Source organism: Canis lupus, chromosome 1 (genome assembly GCF_011100685.1).
Source record: "Canis lupus familiaris isolate Mischka breed German Shepherd chromosome 1, alternate assembly UU_Cfam_GSD_1.0, whole genome shotgun sequence".
NCBI lineage: Eukaryota > Metazoa > Chordata > Mammalia > Carnivora > Canidae > Canis > Canis lupus.
Window position 1 is genome coordinate 69094868 of NC_049222.1, and position 19153 is coordinate 69114020.

General features: G+C 48.9%; 2 protein-coding genes across 8 annotated transcripts in view; one reads left to right on the forward strand and one right to left on the reverse strand.

Moving 5' to 3' along the window:
• Window positions 1-1139: 1139 nt before the first annotated feature.
• On the reverse strand, window positions 1140-4431 carry LOC119864962. 2 transcript variants are annotated; one of them, XR_005353128.1, is made up of 4 exons: window positions 3377-4431; window positions 3108-3201; window positions 2872-3007; window positions 1140-2408 (listed from the first exon to the last, which is right to left on the reverse strand). XR_005353128.1 is itself a non-coding variant. In XM_038525611.1 (3 exons), exons 1-3 carry the CDS (start codon window positions 3935-3937, stop codon window positions 1714-1716), a joined length of 1026 nt encoding a protein of 341 aa, XP_038381539.1. In that variant the 5' UTR covers window positions 3938-4431; the 3' UTR covers window positions 1140-1713. The 2 variants fall into 2 exon arrangements, 1 of the variants encoding a protein (XP_038381539.1); XM_038525611.1 differs by lacking the exon at window positions 3108-3201 and having other exon boundaries at window positions 1140-2042.
• Window positions 4432-4610: 179 nt separating this feature from the next.
• Window positions 4611-19153, forward strand: part of L3MBTL3 (L3MBTL histone methyl-lysine binding protein 3) — a 120953-nt gene continuing 106410 nt past the window's right edge. The window contains exons 1-2 of one of the 6 annotated variants that reach the window (XM_038526761.1): window positions 4611-4759; window positions 8255-8321. The gene's annotated coding sequence lies outside the window, so the exon portion shown is untranslated. Of the gene's footprint in view, window positions 4803-5778; window positions 5798-6370; window positions 6525-7113; window positions 7404-8254; window positions 8322-19153 lie in introns of those variants that run through there. The other 5 variants (XM_038526767.1, XM_038526763.1, XM_038526765.1 and 2 more) reach the window with 5 other exon arrangements.

Sequence of the window (19153 nt, forward strand, 5' to 3'; positions counted from 1 at the left end):
ACTTTTGTATCTAAACAAAATGATAATAAGCACTCACATCTGTCCAGAAGCTCTTTCTATATTAATTTCCTTAGGATGTGGAGCATGTGATACACATTATAATGCTTTACCTGATGAGTAATATACCCTTTCTCTTTCACCCTTAGCATTCCAATGACATTTTACCATCACAAGCCCTGTGCCAGGAATGTATGCAGATGTGTCACAATGAAGATAACCAGGATTCAAATGTGAGTACTTAATAAACATTTCAGTGTTATCTAGAACACTAACAAGAAAATCAAACTCAGCTCTTACAAATATCAATAATAAGAATCTTGGCCAAATCAATGTTAACGTCATTTTCATACTTGGAAAAACATGGAGCACACAATTATGTAGGCTAAAAAAAATCAATAACTTGACTCATACTTAAAAGTAAGATAATACATTAAAAGGATGATCCCAAGTATTGTTCGTTTAGAACATTTCTGTGGGAAGATTCAGTTTTACCTCGAGGCTTGTGACCAGGAGCACACAGTATAACGTGGGGGACTGGTGTTAGAAAAGCGGTTTGTGGCTATGAAGCAGATCAAAACTAACTAGCCGTTAGGGAATGGAACCCATGACCTTGATCTCATTAGTACCAGGCTTAACCCAACTGAACGAGCTATAAACTGATAACATTCGGGTCCCCAGCCGATGGATGGATTTTTCACTCCTTAAAATTCCTTTCTTGGTTCCATAGTATTTGTACCAAAATGTGACCGTGCTCCCGTTCTGTGGGAAAGATGGAGAAGGACATGGATTTCAAAGAGGCCTCAGAAATCAATTACTCTGTTTTTTTTTTTTTTTTTTTTTTTTTTTGTCTAGCTAGTGAGAGAATTGAAGCCCTGAAATGTGAGGTGACCTGCCTAATGGTTCCCAGTGGGTGGTGGCAGGACTGGATTAGAACGCAAATCTCTTGGACTTCACTCCAATTTCAATTTGTGAGGGCCGGCCCATGGAGGAGGTCACCCTGGAACTGTTCTGGGACAGGAAGAGTGAGTCCTACCAACAGGAGGTGGGACAAGTTTAGTGTTAGGAAGAAGAAGGAGTTTAGCTTTTAAATTGAAGTTCACGCAGAGTGGAGGTAAGACAATGGAGTACAGTGAGAGAGGTTTTATTTTTACTTTTTATTTTCTTTAAATTTTAATTTAAATTCAATTTAGTTAACATACATACATCGTATTTTTAGTTTCCGGGGGTGGAATTTAGGGATTCCTCAGTTGCACGCAACACCCAGGGCTCCTTACGTCACGTGCCCTTCTTCATGGCCCTCACCCCAAAACCCCATTGCCCCTACCTACCTCCCCTCCCGCCGCCACCCTCAGTTTGTTTCCTAGAATTAAGAGTCCAGTGAGAGAGGCTTTACATGACCTTCACTGAGACGTGATAGGATGCCTTGAAAGACCTCTAAAGAATGAATGCGGTGACTTGTTTAAAATGTTTTCCATGTAAAACCATTTTAGCTTCACAACATTTAGGAATGGAGGGATCTGAAGTCATTTGGGGGCAATAAGTTTGGGTTTAAATACATCACTACGAAGGATAATAAAGGAATGAGCTAATACTTTAGTTTGAGGTGCCAAGGAAATTGAAATGCCACGTGAGGGACAGATTTGGTGGTTGGTGGGTGTCAAGAGGGTAGAGCAGGGTGGCCCGGGAAGAGGGCAGTGGTGGAGGGTGATGAGATTAAGTGAAGCTGGAAAGAAGGGATTCCTCATGGAAATGAAGCAGTGACCACGTGGTGGAAACGTGAGGAACAGCGAAGCTTCTACTGGGATGGCCCCCTTTGGGGAGCAGGTGCAGAGAGGTCCCGGAAGAGTACTGGCTTACTGAGCGTCGTCTCCAGTCCAGGACTGCATCCGCCTCCGTCTCGGCTGGGGGCACCGACGGTTTCTTGGCCCAGATACGTGGTAGTGGTCTCGTTTTTACCTGTGAGTGCCCGCGGAAGATCTCCCGCCCTGAACTACAGCTTGGGAACCGCCGACACGAAGTTCTTGAGGCTTCATGGATGATCTCTGCAGGACGAAGGCCAGGTGTTGCTGAGAGCCTCCACCGGTCTTTCTCTGATTGGATCATTTTCCCAGAGGAAAAGTGGAATGACACACCAGGGATGGCTGTCCTTCAAGAATCTGCTAGGCTGTGACTTTTTCTGGAAAACCTGTCCGTATTGCCATAGGGGCTCCTGGCCCGCACTTGCTCGGCCTACCCCACCACGCCACGCCACACTGTAACGCAATGCCCAGCTCGCTAGACTCTTGCCAGACTGAATTCCTCGTGGCCTAGTTTTCCTCTGTTGTTACTCCCCACCACCTTGCAGGGGATTGCTCAGCACAAGTAGGCCATTAACATAAGTTTAGAAATCAGAAATATCCAGAAGTTATCTAGAGAGAAATATCATCCAGAAGTTAACATAAGTTTAGAAATAAGAAATATCATCCAGAAATTATCTAGAGAGAATAAATCTAAAATGGATTTTTAGAAAAAAAAAATCTAAAATTTAAGGGTTGTGGTTTTTGTTTTGTTTTGTTTTGTTTTTTTTTTTTTGCATGGTCTTAGTTTTGCACATAGTTCACGGCCTTTCTTTTCTGCTCCCCTAGTCTGCCTTTGACCATTTTCGCTGCTTATTATTCAAGGGCTAAGGAGAAAAGGGGAGAAGCTGAAATTCAGATCAGTTAATTAGGCTGTTTGGGAGCAGCTCGGAAAAGGGTTGGAAGTGGTGGGTGAAATCAATAGTTAACCGGCGGTCTGAGATTATCTATAGCTCTTACCCACCCAGCCTGCTCTTCACACCCCCTAAACCAATGGCTGCCCAGCATATGAGCAGATTTTATTAGCTCATTTCACCTTCATGGGGTTTGTCCCTTTGTTCTTGAGTACGCGGCAAGCCATGTGTCCTGATTTTTGGTTTGGAGAATTTGGTCACTATACCAACGGAAGAAACTGTGGGGTGGTCAGCTTCTCTGGGGGTAATCTCATGGTCCTAAGGAAGGAAATTTAACAGTTTATTTTCTGAAACTGGTTCAAGGAATATTCCTTAAGTAAAAAAAAAAAAAATTCAATCAAGAAATAATATTACTTACATTTTGAAGCAGGATTTTTAATACAGTATTTCCATCTGTGATATATTTAAATTCTAGGCCCCAGGCAGTAATTTCGGAAAAAGGCCTCCTTTACCTTTTACGAGATGCAAAATAAAGTCCACTCTGAGGGCCAGCGGGGCCTCTCCCCGACTTTCCCACCCTTGCCAAATGTTAACACTGGCTCCTGCCATTCTGGAAAGCGCACATGCTACTCTTTTTTTTTTTTTTAATCCCCCCCCCCCCCCCCCGAACTGCAAAGTGTTACTGACCTTAACAATGTCTATCATAACTTCAATCACTCCAATTCTTTTGTGATACTTGTATCTGGTAGGAAAGGAGCACTTGCATCTGATAGGAAAGGCGCTTGCATCTGGTAGGAAAGGCGCTTGCATCTGGTAGGAAAGGAGCACTTGTATTTGGTGGAAAAGGAGCACTTGCATCTGGTAGGAAAGGCGCTTGCATCTGGTAGGAAAGGCGCTTGCATCTGGTAGGAAAGGAGCACTTGTATTTGGTGGGAAAGGAGCACTTGCATCTGGTGGGAAAGGAGCATTTGCATCTGGTAGGAACGGAGCACTTGTATTTGGTAGGAAATGAGCACTTGCATCTGGTAGGAAAAGAGCACTTGCATCTGGTAGGAAAGGAGCACGGCGGCGGCCCCAGAGGAGGCCTGCAAGGGAGGGGAAGGCCGTCCCTAGCGCACGCGCACGCGGGCCTCCTTGCTGCAGCCTTGACGCCTTGTGGAGGCAGGTGTCGCCTGGGCTGCGCCTGGGCCTCCTTGCTGCAGCCTTGACGCCTTGCGGAGGCAGGTGTTGCCTGGAGGCCACGGCCATGCAGAGGGGCTGCCCTGGGAGGCCAGGACCGGCTCTGCCCGCCGCCCGGGTCCCGACACGCGCACTCGCAGAAGCTGGTGCAGCAACCGAGCCAGATTCCACAGCAGAGGCCTAGCGCGTGGCAGCTCCCACGAAGGCCGACCCTGGAGGGAAGGGAGGAGCGCGCGGGTCGTGCCCCCTGCAGTCCTCGAGCAGGGGAGCGGGTGGTGGTGGTGGGGGAGTACGGCTCCAGGAGCTTCAAACTTTATTTCCCATTTTTCGTGACCTGTGGCACGCACTTAGCGGTCCGGGTCGCGTTTGTGCAAGAGCTGGGGAGGGGAGAGGGGAGGGGAAGGGAGAGGGGAGGCCGCGCTCCTTAATGGCTGCACGGGTCCATTTGCACATTTGCAGTGCAGCCTTGCAGCCCGGATTAGCTGCTCCGAGCATCGCCTTCTCCCTTCCCCAAAAAGAGAAAAAAAAAAAAAAAAAAAAAAAAGTAAAGTGCCAAATAGACAAAGAGATGCATGACCTGAGCGGCGTTTCCCGGCGGGTTGGGCCGTGGCGGGCGCGGCGGGCGGCGGGCGCGGGGCCCCGGGCGGGATGCACCTGAGGCGGCGCGCGCGGGAGCGGCGGGGGCGCAGCGCGCGGGCAGGGCGGCCGGAGCGAGCCTCGCGGCGGCGGCGGCGGCGGCGGCGGCGGCGGCGGCGGCGGCACCGGCTCCAGCGCAGCTTCCCTCTCCCCGGCCCTGGCTCCACGCGCACATGCGCACTGCGCCCGCAGCCCTGGACCATTTGTCAGGACTACTCGGGAGACGGAGAAAAAAAAAAGCGAGCGAATTTGGGGGTAAGGAGCGGCCGATCGGGTCCCGGCGCCCGCGGGTCGCCAGGTCGGTCCGCGCGCTCGGCCGCCCGGGCCCTCTCCGGGGCGAGGAGGAAAGTTGGAGCGACCTCGGGGGGGCCGGAGGCGCACGCCGCCCCGCGGAGCAGCCCCGGGCAGGGGGGGACACGAGGGGGTTCCCCCCGCCCCGGGCGCCGCCGGGAAACAGCTCAAAACTTAATCCCGGCGAGAAAAAGTGGGCGAGGGACTCGGGGACGGCGGGGGGCGCGGGGGGGCGCCGCCGGGCATCTCCCTGCGCAGGAGTGAGCGCGAGTAGGAAAGAGGAACAAAAGAGCGAGAAAAGAGAAAGGAAAAAATGGGGGGAGGAGAGACTTGTATTTTTCTGCCTGCGCGCACCCGGGGAAGGGTGTGGGGGCCGCGCGGAGGGCGCCGGGCGCGGCGGCGGCGGGGGCGCCCGGGCGGGCGGGCGGGGTGCGAGGGGGCTCCGCGGCCTCCCCGCGGCCTCCCCGCGGCCCCCGCGCGCGCCCCGCGCGCCCCGCGCCCCCCGCGCCCCGCACTCGGGTCGCGTTCGGGGGCAGCGGGCGCGCGGCGGGGAGCGCGGCGGCGGCGGCGGCGGCGGGGAGCGCGCCCGAGGGCGCAGGGGGGGCGCGCGGGGGGGGGGGCGCGCAGGGGGGCGGCGGCGGGGGCGGCGCGGGGGCAGCGCGAGCCCCGCGCGCCGCCCCCCTGCGCCCCCTCCGCCCGTGTGGCCTTTGTGCCGGCGCGCGGGGAGGGCGGGCGCGGGGCGCGGAGCGCGGGGAGGGCGCGGGCGCGCGGGGGGCGCGGGGAGGGCGCCGGGCCACTTGGCGGCGGCGCCCCCGGCTGCGGGCCCCGCGTGGGTGCGCTGCCCCCCGCCCCCGCCCCCGCCCGCGCCCCGCGCCCCGCGCCCGGGGCCCGCGCGCACACGCACACCCGCACGCACGCACACTCCCGCGGACCCGCGGCGGGGCTCGGCGGCCGAGAGTTTGCGCCTCCCTCCGCGCCGCCTCCCCCTTCCCGGCCGAGCGTGTGAGAATTTCATATAGATCGGCTCCAATTTCCGCCATTTTGGGAAAGTTGCACAAAAATAAACCCTCCGGTTTATTTCTGCCCGAGGCAGGAAAGTGCTCGCGGGAGCCAGGCGGCGCGGGCCCGGCGGGGCCGTCCGCGCGCGCGCGCGGGGGGAGGGGCGGGGGCAGGGGGGAGGGGGAGGGCGCGGGCCGCGGGCCGTCGCGGCGTTGGGTGCGGGGCGCAGGGGCGGCGCGGGAGGGGGGGCTCCCCCTGCAACTTGTTTACGCCGCCCTCCTCCCGGGGAGGCCGCCCCCCCGCCGCGTGCGTGTGCCGTTCCGGAATAATGGGTCTTGCACACTCGCGCCCTGGGCCCGGCAGGGGTGGGGGGGGTGGGGACCGGGAAGCGCAGGAGCCCGGGCATCCGCCGCGCGCCCCGCGAGCTGCAGGGGAGGGGGTCGGGGAGGGAGCCCCGGGGGCGCGGGGGGCGCGAGGGGGCGCAACTTTTGCGCCGGGGCCGAAACTTTAATTACCTTTAAAGAAAAAGGCCTTCGGATCGCCTCCTCCCTCCCCCCCCCTTCTGGCCGCGGCGGGGCCCACAGCGCGACCGTGAGAGAAAGTTTCAAAGCGGGCGGCTTCCTCCCCGCCCCGCCCGCCCTCGCCGCCATCCGTGTGTCCGTCTGCGCGCGGGCAGAGGTGGGGGCGGCGAGCCGGGGCCCGCTCCGCACCCCTGCACGGGCAGACCAAGGTAAACGCCGCTTCGGTTTCCCTCCTCCCCGCCTCCCCCTTCCCCCCCTCCCGCTTCCTTTTCCTCCCCCTCCCCGCCGATTTTTATTTTTTTTTTTAATTTTTTTTTTGAGGGGGACCCAAAAAACGGAGTGTGTCTCCTTATGCAACTTCCTCGGGCGCTGCGAGCCCGGCCCTTCCCCCTCCCTGCATCCCGAGGCCCCGCTCCTTTCCCACCTCGGCGCCGCCGCCAGACAAATGCATCCGAAAAGCGAAGTCCAGAGAAACAAAAATAGATTTAAAAGGGGGAAAAATTATTTATTTATTTATTTTTTTGTTCTAAGTTTGAGTGAAGGGAACCTGAGATGAGAAATAAGGTTTTTTGGGGGCGGTGGGGAGGGGGGGGCGGGGAGGGCGGCCGGGCGAGCGCGTCCTCCTGTTGGTTTTTCCGAGAGCTGGTGTGCGGCACCTTCCCCGGCCCGGGGCGGGCGGGGGTGGGGTGGGGGGGGCCCGACGGCGCGTGTGCTGGCCGCCTCGGTCGCGTGGATTTTTGCGCAAGTTTTCAGAAAAACACTGACTCGAGTAGAGAGCATTTCTCCGGAAAGTTTCAAGTGCAGCAAAAATAGCGAACGTGCAAAACTGGCCAAGGGGAGACCTCTAGTGGTTACACGCGTCTTTAAGTTAGGGAGGCCGAGAGCAAAGTTTGGCCTTTGCTCGCAGCTACGTAGTCTGTTCAGACGTGGAAGTAATTAGACGACCTGAGCGAGCGGCCAGATGTGAGCGTAGATGCGGCCCCGACCGCGCAGCTGCCGGGAAGGCCCGACCCGGAGCCCCCCCGGGTCCCTAACACGGTGGGGGGGCGGGGGAGGGCGCTTGCCTTGGATCCCCGGGTCTGAGATAGGTCTGTAAGTGGGTTAGGCACCGTTGTTTGCTTTTATGCTCATCATTTTTTGTCTTTGACCAACTTTTAATCGGGGGGGGGGGGGTGGTGGAGAAGAGGGGGGTGTCCACAGTGAGTCGTTTCATTTCTGAACGTTCACAGAAATGCAGAGCGTTCAGAACTTGCGCACATAAAAAAAAAAAAAAAAAAAAAAAAAAAAAAAAAAAAAAAAAAAAAAAAAAAAAAAAAAAAAAAAAAAAAAAAAAAAAAAGATCCTCGGGTTGGAATTTGTCTTTTGTAACAAGCCGGTCATGTTTATCCCCTAATAAATAGGATTAAAGGCCGGCGGTTAGTCTCTTAACCGTGCAGTTACATAGAGTCATAGGATAAGTGGTCCCTCTCTGGTTCCAAGAGTATAATTTTGTTGCGCTGGTGAAAACGTTGTTTCTGTATACTTTGTATCAGTCGTGATTTAAAACGTTCGCCTACGTGGGAAAGAACTGCTTACATAGTATCTATCCGTTTGCCAGTCCGAGTAACTTTGATTTTAAAGATAAAAGCCCTGCAAGAAATTAAAGTGGAGTCGAAGGATGCCTGTAACTTTCACCTGCTGGTCATAGAAAGGGGGAGATCTTCAATTTAGGGATTTAGGATAAGGGGAGGGGATGAATGATAAAACCCTTTTCATCTCATTCAAGACTGGTTTATTTTTAATATAAGGAGTGGTATTGTGTGAAATTATGCCATAGGTCAGTGATTCAAAATTAAAACATATTAATGGGGGATTTGAAGGCTTTTTCTTTCTTTTTTTTTTTTATGACAACGTATTGATTTTTACTTTTCCTCTCTTTCAACTAATGCTGGACCTTTAGGAGACGTCTTGGGGGTGGAAAAACAATCCTAAAGACCACCAGAGAGTTATTTCTTCACCGCCACTAGGTAAGATTTGCTTTTTGAAACAAATTGCTTGGTGTATTTGCAAATGTTGAAAGCTGTGTTTGGAGATCGGGAAGGAGAATGTGGGACAGGGTTGGCAGCAAAGCATCGTTTTGTGGGGGCTGCTTTGGATGCGTGAAAGTCTGGACATGAAGTGTGACGGAGGCTCAGATAAAACATTAGGAAAGGTTCCGAAGATTGTCCCGGATAATAATTTGTGGACTGGCCCTTTTACTGGATCCTTGATTTGCGTTTCAACTCTGTTTTCTACCGAAAGTAAATAGTTTTATTACTTGGAATGGAAAAGATGGGAAAACTAGAACCAAGCACTTGTGAGCTAACATTAACTGTTGTAACACAGTGGTATGGAGGATTCTGGAACTTGTTAAAATTTTGTAGGTGAAATTTACAATGAGAGCTTTGGGGCGTTCAAGTTATTTGACTTTGTGGCTTAAATCCAGCATGGGCTGAATTGTGCCAACCATCATGTCAAAGGGCTGTGGGGACTTTCCAGCATATGAGCATAGGCGTGTCAACTTTTGAACGTATCTCGACAAAGAGTATAGCCGTTGTCCGATAAGATCCCTTTGGTGATTTTGGAGGGTGCCGGTTTATCTCCAGGAATTCAAGGCCTCTTTTCGGGACACAGGTTGTTCTCAGGCAAAAGAGGGCAGCCCTCTGAAGGGAAAGCATCTTAGTGATCAAAGTGTATTTGTGCTCCTCTAGTTCTATTTATACCTCCCCACCACCCGCTACTCCCCTACCTTATTTTTTATTTTCCTCTCCTTTTTTTGCTTCTTTTCATTCTGTTTGTTTTCAGTACTAAAGGAGTTGTTGATTCCTGTTTGGCAAAAAAACAAATAAAACAAAATCAATCAGCCCTACCTTTTCCGAGTAGGACTAATAATCCTCCCTGGGCTCCCTTAGAACTGAGGTGGGCATGCCCTGGATGTCAACACCGAATCATTACTGATGTAAAAAACGATTGTTAACAGGAGCTTGTTGTCATTTTCTGCTCGTGGATGGTCTTGAGTGGTGTCATTTGCAAGGTGAATAGAGGGGGGGGTCCACGTAGGTGATGCAATGCAAGAAGATCACGCAGGCGGAAGGAGAGGGCAAGCAGAGCAGAGGATCAGGTGTTGCCCGGGATGCTGAGTTTCACATTTACACATGCTGAGTGGAGGGCAGTGCCTGTTTTCCTTCACTTGGGGAGTCCTTGTGGCTGTGGATGGAGCAATCAAAGACAATTCAGCCTCTAAATGTATCGCATTGTGTGAGTCATTTTACCTGGTTCAGCCTGGATTGATCTCCCCATCTGGAAAATGGAGCAACAGTGCTGACCTTACTTCCTTTGTTGAAAGGAGAAAAGTAAAATACGGTTGTGAGAACTATAAAGATGGATTCACGTGTTTGGTAGTCATATTACCATTTTACCTTAGTCAGGTTTCGTGAAGGGCAGGAAGGAGGTTGTCAAGGGCAGAACAGAGTGATTTAATTCCTGGCTAAAATTATTAGATTGGTTTCTGGTATATATATTATGTGGGCTTGTCACAATACTTCAGGGGATATTTCTTTTCTTTAGGAAAAAAATAGTTTATCTTGAATAGCATTAGCTCATTGCAAGAAGGGACCATGTTTTTACATGACGCTGAATATAAACTGTAATTTATTTATCCCAATCTAGTCATTTAATAGGTAGGAGTAAGTAAAATAAATCAAACTTAAAATGATGCCTAATTGTGGAAATGTGAGGGTACTGAAAGTAGAAGGGTTGGTGTGAGGGGAATTCGTGAGCTGTAATTAATATTTTAGTTGTGTGAGTCTGTTGGGAAATGAGCGTGAGAAAATAGGTAACTGGGGTAGTGATATTTATACTCTAGGGGGTCAGAAAATGGGTCCGCAAATGACTGCGGATTTAGGGAAAGGTCCACGCAGGGCCTGCCTCCCACCCCTCTTATATTTCCGAGACCCCTTTGCTACTTTATTCTAATTATAACCAACTGTCTATGGTCTATGATCTAGACAGAAAAAAAAAAAATCCTCAATTTGCTGATACTGAACTTGACAAACCCTGACAGGGTTTAGTGAGTTGTAGTTCATCTCCGTTCTCCTATAGATCATCCAATCAATGTTGTGAGAATTCAAAGACTCGATAGTAGACGAAAGAAGAAATATGTATCGTGTTGAATTAGTCCTTGAGTAATTGAGGGCTGCTTCTTGAATAATTTTCCACTGCTCTGTTTGGTAGTTTATTTCTAAGAATCTGTGTTTCAACCAAGGCTTTTTTTTTTTTTTTTTTTTTTTTTGTGGCAGGTAAAGTTAGGATGGGAAATTTATAAGATAAGTTACTTTCTGTGCTGTGGGACAGGGGTGTACCCTGGGTTTCTGGGGATGGGTGCCCTGAGTGATCCCTCTTGCAGTGTGTCTACCAGTTAACTAGATTTTGTTGAGCTCTTACAGTGCTGAACACCAAAGGACTAGGCCTCTGCCCTTGAATTCCCTAGACCCAATGCCAGGAGTGGACGCGACTCTCAGCTCTGTTAAGAAGAGTAAAGCAGCTGCACTTGGTACCAGTAGGAAAGAACAAGGGACCCACCCTCTTGGGAGCCAGAGTCAGGAGACGGATTCCTGGGTTGAGTGATGCAGAAATATGCCATTTGATCATATACACATGGCACAATGTATGCCCTCCCTTTTCCAGTGCTTAACCTTCAGAAATTATTCAGGAGCTCTTTACCTCCTATCACGGAATTTCCGAATTGTATATCCAGTGAGAGTGATGAGTTTGGGGCTGATTGTTTTCTTCTTTGACTATGACTTCCTGGTGTAGATTATTCTACTTGCTCCCATTGAGGATTCCTCATGAGAATTTGGGGGACACTGTGTTCAAAGAGGACCATTTATTCAGGAGGCACTTATTTAAAGAGAACTATTTATACCTTCCTACGCGTGTGTATTTGTCTATGACATCTTGAAATTCAGGGCATCCGTAGAAAACACATTTTGTAAAGGACCTCATCATCCAATGGGGATATTCTCAGGTTGTCTCTTCACTACGTTATTTTACTGACACACGAAGATATGAATAAATAGTCGCACACTATGAACTGGCGTGTACTGATCATAGCATTGGCTATGCAGCAAGTGGATGAAAGCAAAGCACCCGGAAAAGGGTCCCCGTGCCATGTAACAGAGTTTGATTGATGAAGTCAGATTGAAGAAGATGTTTAAGAAAATCCCCACTGAGGAGACGGGGTGGTTTGGGGGAAAGAACGAGGACTTTTGAGAGGAACTCGAGTGAAGTTGGGTGATCCTGGATGAGAGAACTTCTGATGAGCGTGGTGGACCTGGAATTGGTTTATTGCATGTGTATTATACACACTAGGAAAATGCTCTCTTTCTTCTCCTTTCTGTACGCCAGTGTTTTGTCAGTCGACAAATATTTATTGAGCACCTCTTTTTTGGAAGTCTCAGTTGAGTGCTTCACCTCATCCACGCTTAGACCAGGGTCGGATGAATGAACCGGTTAGGGCTACAGAGAAAGCAGCAGACCTTGGTCTCCATGTGTCTGACTTCTAGTTGAGGAAATGCCCCCCACACAGTCCAGTAGAGAGGTCATCAACAACACAAAGCCACGGTTCAGTGCTCCTGCTCAGGAAAGGTGGAGGTGAACACAGTGAGTGTCACGGCGGCACCACTGATGTGGCGTTAGCCGCATTGCTCAGGTAAGGACCTGGGAGGTGGGGCGCTCTCTGCCAAACCCTTCCACGTGTTGATAAGTCAACTATAAATGTGCATTGAGGGCCTCCTGAATGGCAGGCATTGAGCTAGCACTTTATATTCATTCAATAATTCATTTATTTATGTATCCAACAAATACCGAGTGCCTTCTGTCTGCCCAGGTGCTGCTGTAGGCCCTGAGTGCTATCTCAAATACTTTCACTAACCTTGAGCAGTTGGTATTCGTATTTCACTTTTCGAGCAAACTGGTGCTTGGAGATACTTAGTAACTTGTCCAGGTTCATATCCTGCAGTTTGAAAGGGGTGGCATCAGGGAAAACGATACTGGCTTATGATTGTTTTGTTATGTCTTTAGGTTCCTAGTTTCTTTTTTTTTTTTTTTAATAAATTTATTTATTTATTTATGATAGTCACACAGAGAGAGAGAGAGAGAGGCAGAGACATAGGCAGAGGGAGAAGCAGGCTCCATGCACTAGGAGCCCGACGTGGGATTCGATCCCGGGTCTCCAGGATCGTGCCCTGGGCCAAAGGCAGGCGCCAAACCGCTGCGCCACCCAGGGATCCCTAGGTTCCTAGTTTTGAAAAAAAGTAATTCTTAGAATATTTTTGAGAAAACCCACTTCTGGATTAATATATTTGCTCTTATACATTCATTTACTAGGATAAGCAAATAGCAAACAGGTATCAGAAAAAATAATGGCAACACAATTCTCTCTTCACTTTTCTTTCTTTTCTCCCTTCCTTCTTTTCTTTCTTTTCTTTTCTTTTCTTTTCTTTTTTCTTTTCTTTTCTTTTCTTTTTTCTTCTTTCTTTCTTTCTCTTTCTTTCTTTCTTTCTTTCTTTCTTTCTTTCTTTCTTTCTTTCTTTCTTTCTTTCTTTCTTTCCTCTCTTTCTCTCTTTCACCAAGAATTAGGAAAAGACCAATTACTGAGTTACTGAAAACAACACCTTGGTCTAGTTTATGGCCTTGACATGATCACAAACTGTTAAGAAAACATAACTCAGATTAGGTTTGAGAGTTACCGGGCTGATTTATAAAGTGGTTTCACTTGTTCTGTCTTTACAGGAGGCAAAGGCAGTAGGGTTAGTTCTCAAAAAATGTAGATCAGTCAGTCAATAGAAATATTGGGACCTAAATTTCTTAAAGTGAACACAAAAGATGATGGGATTTACTCAGAAGGCAGGATTATAAAAGGAAAGAAGAAAATTAAATGGAGGGGTAGAGATATTGGTGGGGAGAAGCTAGGGCCAGGGCTGACTGTAGAGTGCTGGAATCAAAATAAAAAAAAAAGAAAACAGGAAATATGACTAATAATACATTCAGCAACAGTGCTATGGTTACTGTTATACTCCTTAACCAGAAGAGTATGCTCATGCTTGCCAGATGAAGTGAAGAGTCTTTATTCATTGGGTGGTTCCCTGTTGCAGTGGAACTCAGATAGTATCTCTGGTGTGTGAGTTACGGCCCATCAAGCAGAGCTTTAGTGTGACTTAGAAGGATACCACTGCGTGCGTTGATCATTGGGTACCAGACGGTTTCACTTTTAATGAAGCTCCATCACCTTATAAACTCTTTTGAGCACTTAGTGCATGCCAGGCTCTTTGAAGATCGGACCGTAGCTTTATGTTATATGTAATTTTGTACAATTGAACTACTTCAGTAGTAGAACATTTTGAGTAGGATTGTTCAGGCACCAAAATCATTTGATTATTTTCCCTTCATCTGTTATGCTGTCTGAACCCTGAACTATGAATCGAAATTCCCGAGAGGTCAATGTACTGCTCAGGTTGTTGAGTGGTCTAAATAATTCACCTTATTGCTGTGTGTTCTTATTTGGTGGATTTGAGGCTTGGCTGTTCAATCTATTGATAAGGAATTTAGCTACCAATGGTTATCAAGATAAACCTGTAGACTTGACTTGCGCAAGAGAAATAGAATCTGGTCATTTCTACTTTATTAGATACAAAAGAGAAATTGAGTCTAAATCTCTTAATTTTAGCTCTGTGTTCTATAAAAATATGAAGCAGAGTAAGAAAATAGATACTACTTTTAGCTTTCAAAAAATTATGAAATGAAATAAGAGAAAAGAACAAGATACTACTTTTAGTTTTTCTTTTTTGAGTTTATGCCTGTTTTGCATACGTATGGACATATCTGTGTCAGACAGGTTTTTGTTCTTTTTATGCCCTCTGAGTCCCTTTAATGGGTGTAAAATTTCTATTATGACTCTATTAGTGTAGCGATGTTGATGATATGATAGCACTTGTCAGGATATTTTTGCCTCAAACTGAGATATCTTAGACTCTGTACACTGAAAATGAACTTCCAATACAAGCATTTGATGAGAGTATATTAAATGTGCCATAGGCCTGTTAATGTCAGTTTGCGATTTCATTTTGTATGTACGTTTTTTTTTTTTTTTCTTGAAAGGCATTATTCATTTTCTGTTCCTCCTTGAGAGGAAGTAAGTAGGTTAGGCCACAGAATCTCAAATAATTCATCCTTCTTACAGTAACAAGCGGGAAGACAGGAAGTTGAGATTTTGTAAAGGTTGCTTGTGGTGACTCCCCCTTTTGTATAATCTCCATGGCAGAAAAGGGAGCAAATGAGATAAGCTGGGGCTGCGTTAATAGGATCATTCTCATTAAAACATGGCCAGGAGATACAGGTTTTGAGAAAGTATCAGTAAGAAGGACCCGTCCTAATAGCTAAGTTCCTGTTTAAAGGAAGCGTAGATTAGCTGCCACTCCGGCGTCTGCTGTATGCGGGGAGATTTGGACAGAAGAAGACCCAGATTCTCAAGGATTTGTTCTTGAGGGGACTGAGATTTCATTTCCCACATTGAAATGATCTGGAGTTTTGCCTGCCTAAAATCTATGTACTTGGGCCCGGCGGCAAAATCCTACATCTCTCGGCCCTGGGATCTCCATCCCTCCGGCGTGTGTATGTGTAATTCCGAGTCCTTATCAGGAGGGTGAGTAGAATATCAAAGCTGGTATCTGTCATGCTTGATTTGAAAGGAAAATTTTCCTTTGTAGCAATATGTTGAGAGATGCTTCAAGTGTGAGTTTAGATTTTTCTCTTATCCTTATTCCTGCTTAAGAGGTTTGAATTTAACTTCTTCTGATGTGTCCTCCACTGACACTTAAGTAAGGAGAGTTTCTTGGAGCCGCAACGGTCCGTCTCTGCCAACGCGGCGCGTGAGCACTCTGTGGCCTAGCTGGTAGTTAGAATTTCCCTGGGGCCTATGAGATGGGTGGACGGGTGGGTTAGATCTTTTTTTGTGATTTCCCCCCTCCCTCATTCCAACCTACAGCTAGTCTGTTGCATTTCCCCTTCTTTTTTTATTCACTCATTGGATACCTCTTCTCCTACGGCGGATCTTCATAAGGGATAAGGAAATGAAAAAAATCAAGGTCTCTTTCCTCCAAAGCCTTGTATAAGTAGGTGATCATGACGCAGTGTCCGCATTGTTGGGATGGGGGTATTGATTCTCTCTTCCTCGTCCCTCTTCCGGCATGTGACATCCACATCCTCCGGGGCCTGTAAACAGAAGGACTCGTTCTAGTCTCTGTCGGGGAGGAGCCACAGCTTCCACCTCTTTCTCCTACTGACCTTTTGCAGGACCTGGGACCACAGTTGGTATGTGAGGAAGCTCTCCTGCCTCCTCAGCAAGAATATCCATAAGGTAACCAGTGACCTACTCTTGGGTCCTCACTCAGAGATTAGGTCCTTTTGGCTTTTTTTGGTTGCTGTGACGTTCTTTTGTTTATGAGAGTGTGGTAAAACGAATAGCTAGTGAATTTTCCAAATTCATTTTGAAGTTTTATATATCCGTGAAATCCGGAGTCTTCCCATTGTTCTTCACCTCCCGTTTTTACCTTCACCCCTGGACTCCTGAGAAATCATTTAGGGCTTTGTGGTGCAAAGGTCTTGGCCTCTGCAGTTCTCATTCCTCTGCCCTGGTATGCTTCAGATATTGGGTAAACTGGTGCCTGGAGGGAGTGTGGACACTGGAGAGTGATTTTTTTGTTGTTGTTTTCTTCAAAATAGCTGAAGCTCCATGTACTGTCTACCATGTGCAAAACACTCTTGGCATGCACAATCAAATGACAAGTTTTTACGACTTTGTAGATATTCCCATTCCATTTTGTTGGTGAAGGAGCCTAAGGCTCAAGAGAGGTCAGGTACCCTGCCCAGGATTACACAGTAGTTCATAACTAATGAGGCCAGGATTCAAACCCAGGTGCTCTGGCTGCAGAGCCCACGCTTGTCACCATCACACTAGATTGGCTTCTGTGTTGACTAAAATGCGACGTGCTGGGCCCTGTGGAATATAGTCTGAGGGACACCGTCCTGGGAGATAAAACTTTGTTTCTCGGCTGGATGACCTCAATTTTCTTGTCCATAAAATGTGATCAGTCTTAAGAGGTAGTTGTGAGGGTCCAATAGTCTGGTATTGGTGAGATCCTTTAACATGACGACTCATGGAAGAGACCCCTCTGCTCCAGCCTGTCTGCATCCTCTTCGTGTCTTAGGCTTTGTCCCATTTCCCCTTCGTGGCCTTGCATCTGTGCGTGTGTGAGCTGTCCCCTGACAGGCTGTGTACTGCCCCTCTGCTGTCACGAAGGTACAGGCCGTCAGAGACTAAATCAGAAAACCGTACACAGGCCTAGGAGTCAGAGGCTGGATCTCTCAGGATAGCTGTCTCCGGCCTGGACTTCAGGGGCTGCAGGTCCCCAGGGCATCCTCCAGGCGTAGACACTGTGACTCTCAACGCGTGGATGCAGGTTGGGACCTAGGGCAGAAGGCGGCACTTGTAGTTGAATCTAACCTGAGGATGAATACATGTTATTCCTGCGGAACCTTACCTAGGTTCACGTTATTTCCTGAATTTATTTTCCGTGGCTTGGCGTTTTCCCAAAGGTGGGGGGTAGTGGGGTTGGGGAATCCATGGGATTCCGTGTACTGTGATGGAGGAGCCCTAAGAGCCTGGGAAGCCGCTGCCGCTGGGCACAGGTGGCCTCGAGGCCCTGATGCGGTTATTCCACGTCTTGGTCAATGAAAACTTTTCATCATGGAGCAGGAGTAAGAGGGCTCCTAAAAGTGGTGTTTTGAGGAGCAGACTGGGAAACATCACCTGGCCTTTCATCGGGCTCTGTCCCAAAGCTGTAGCCCGGTCAGGAGGGCACCGTCGAGAGCGCGGCCTGCAGGCCCAGCCCCTGCTCCTGGCAACTGCTCCTCTGTCACTTGAGAGGTTTTGTGCTGTTCAGAAAGGGAACAGTCGAGGGAAACAAAAGCAAAAATGAACTATTGCGGCTACACCGAATAAGAAGCTTTTACACAGGAAGGGAGACCATTAACGAAACAGAATGGCGTCCTATCGAACGGAAGGAGATAATTGCGAGCGATGTATCCAGGAAGGGGTTAATGTCCCGTGTGTAGAAAGAACTTCTGCGACTCCACTCCGACAAAACCCATTCAGTTAAAAAATGGGCAGAGGACGCGAATAGACGTTTTTGCAAAGCGGGCGTGCAAGTGGCCCATAGACAAATGAGAGGTGCTTGACATCACGAACTATCCAGGGAATTAAATCAAAACCCCAGTGAGATAGCAGCTCATACCAGTCAGGATGGCTAGAGTAGAAAAGACAAGACATCACAAGTGGTGGGGAGAATGGAGGGCAAGGGGAACCCTCATGCGCTGTGGCGGGAATGGGATTTGATGCCGCCAGTGTGGAAGACCGTGTGGAAGTTCCCCCCCAAATTAAAAAGAAAACAGAAATGCCATACGATACAGTAATTCCACTACCAGGTATTTACCCAAAGAAAACAAAATCGCTAATTTAAAAAGATGTATGCACCCGTGTGTTTACTTATCATAGCTGAGTTACGGAAACCACCCAAGTGTCTATCCACAGATGATGGAGGACGGAGATGTCCCAATGGACTACTGCTCAGCCAGGAATGAGGTCTTGCCATCAGCAAGAACACGGATGGACCTAAGGGGTATTATGCTAAGTGAAACAAGTCAGACAGAGAAAAAAAAAAAAAAAAACATGATTTCACATGTATGTGGAATCTAAAAACTAAAACAAATGAACAAATAAAAAGACTCTTAAGTATAGAGAATAAACTGCTAGTTGACAGCAGGGAGGAGACGGGGGTGGGGGGGTGCAGGCAAAATAGGCAAAGAGGGTCAAGAGTACAAAAAAGACCTGGTCATCTCTCGTGGAGCCATGTAAATAGGAGATATTATATTACTATTAACAAAATATCTGCTTTTATGGAGCGACCTTGAATCTTGCGATATTAAGATTTCGAACAAGTGGCCTACCGTAAGAGCTACTAAAAGCAGAAATAAAATTAAATGAAAGGAACAAAAGTCACTGTCTAATTTTTTAAGGCCACTTGAGCATCTTTCATGAACTCCAGTAAGCCGTCAACCAGGTGATTATCAGAAGCTGACATTTTACCGACTGCTCCTGCAGGAGAGGCCCGGGGCTAAGGAATCCTCTGACTTATCTCAGGGAGTCTTCCCTGTTGCCCAACGAAGAAAGGTTCCATTCTCCAGGCTTTTGGGGGGGGGGTTGGGCCTTCCAGAGATTAACTGGCCTGAGGTCACTGAGTAGGCCCTCGTCAGATTGTGCAAAGTGAAGTGGAGAGGGGGAGGGCAGGGGGAGGAGGAAGGGGAGGGTGGGGGGGCATGGTGAGGGGGAGGGCAGGGTGAAGGGGAGGGCATGGTGAGGGGAGGGGAGGGCAAGGCAGGGGGAGGGCAGGGTAAGGGCAGAGGGGAGGGGGAGAGCAGGGTGAAGGGGAAGGCAGGGGAAAGGGGAGGGGAGGGCAAGGGGGAGGGCAGGGTGAAGAGGAGGGCAGGGGGAGGGGGAGGGAGGGCAGGGTAAAGGGGAGGGGGAAGGGAGGGCAGGGGGAGGAGGGGAACTGGCAGGTCTCAAGGGTGACCTTAAGAAGTATTTGATGGGTGGCAGGGAGCAGGGGGGTGTAGGGGGGCGCAGAGCCCCTTTAGAAGCCCCACGAAGCAGGTGGTTGGCCGCACAGGGGTGATGTTACCGAGTAGTGACCTCAGGACTTTCTGT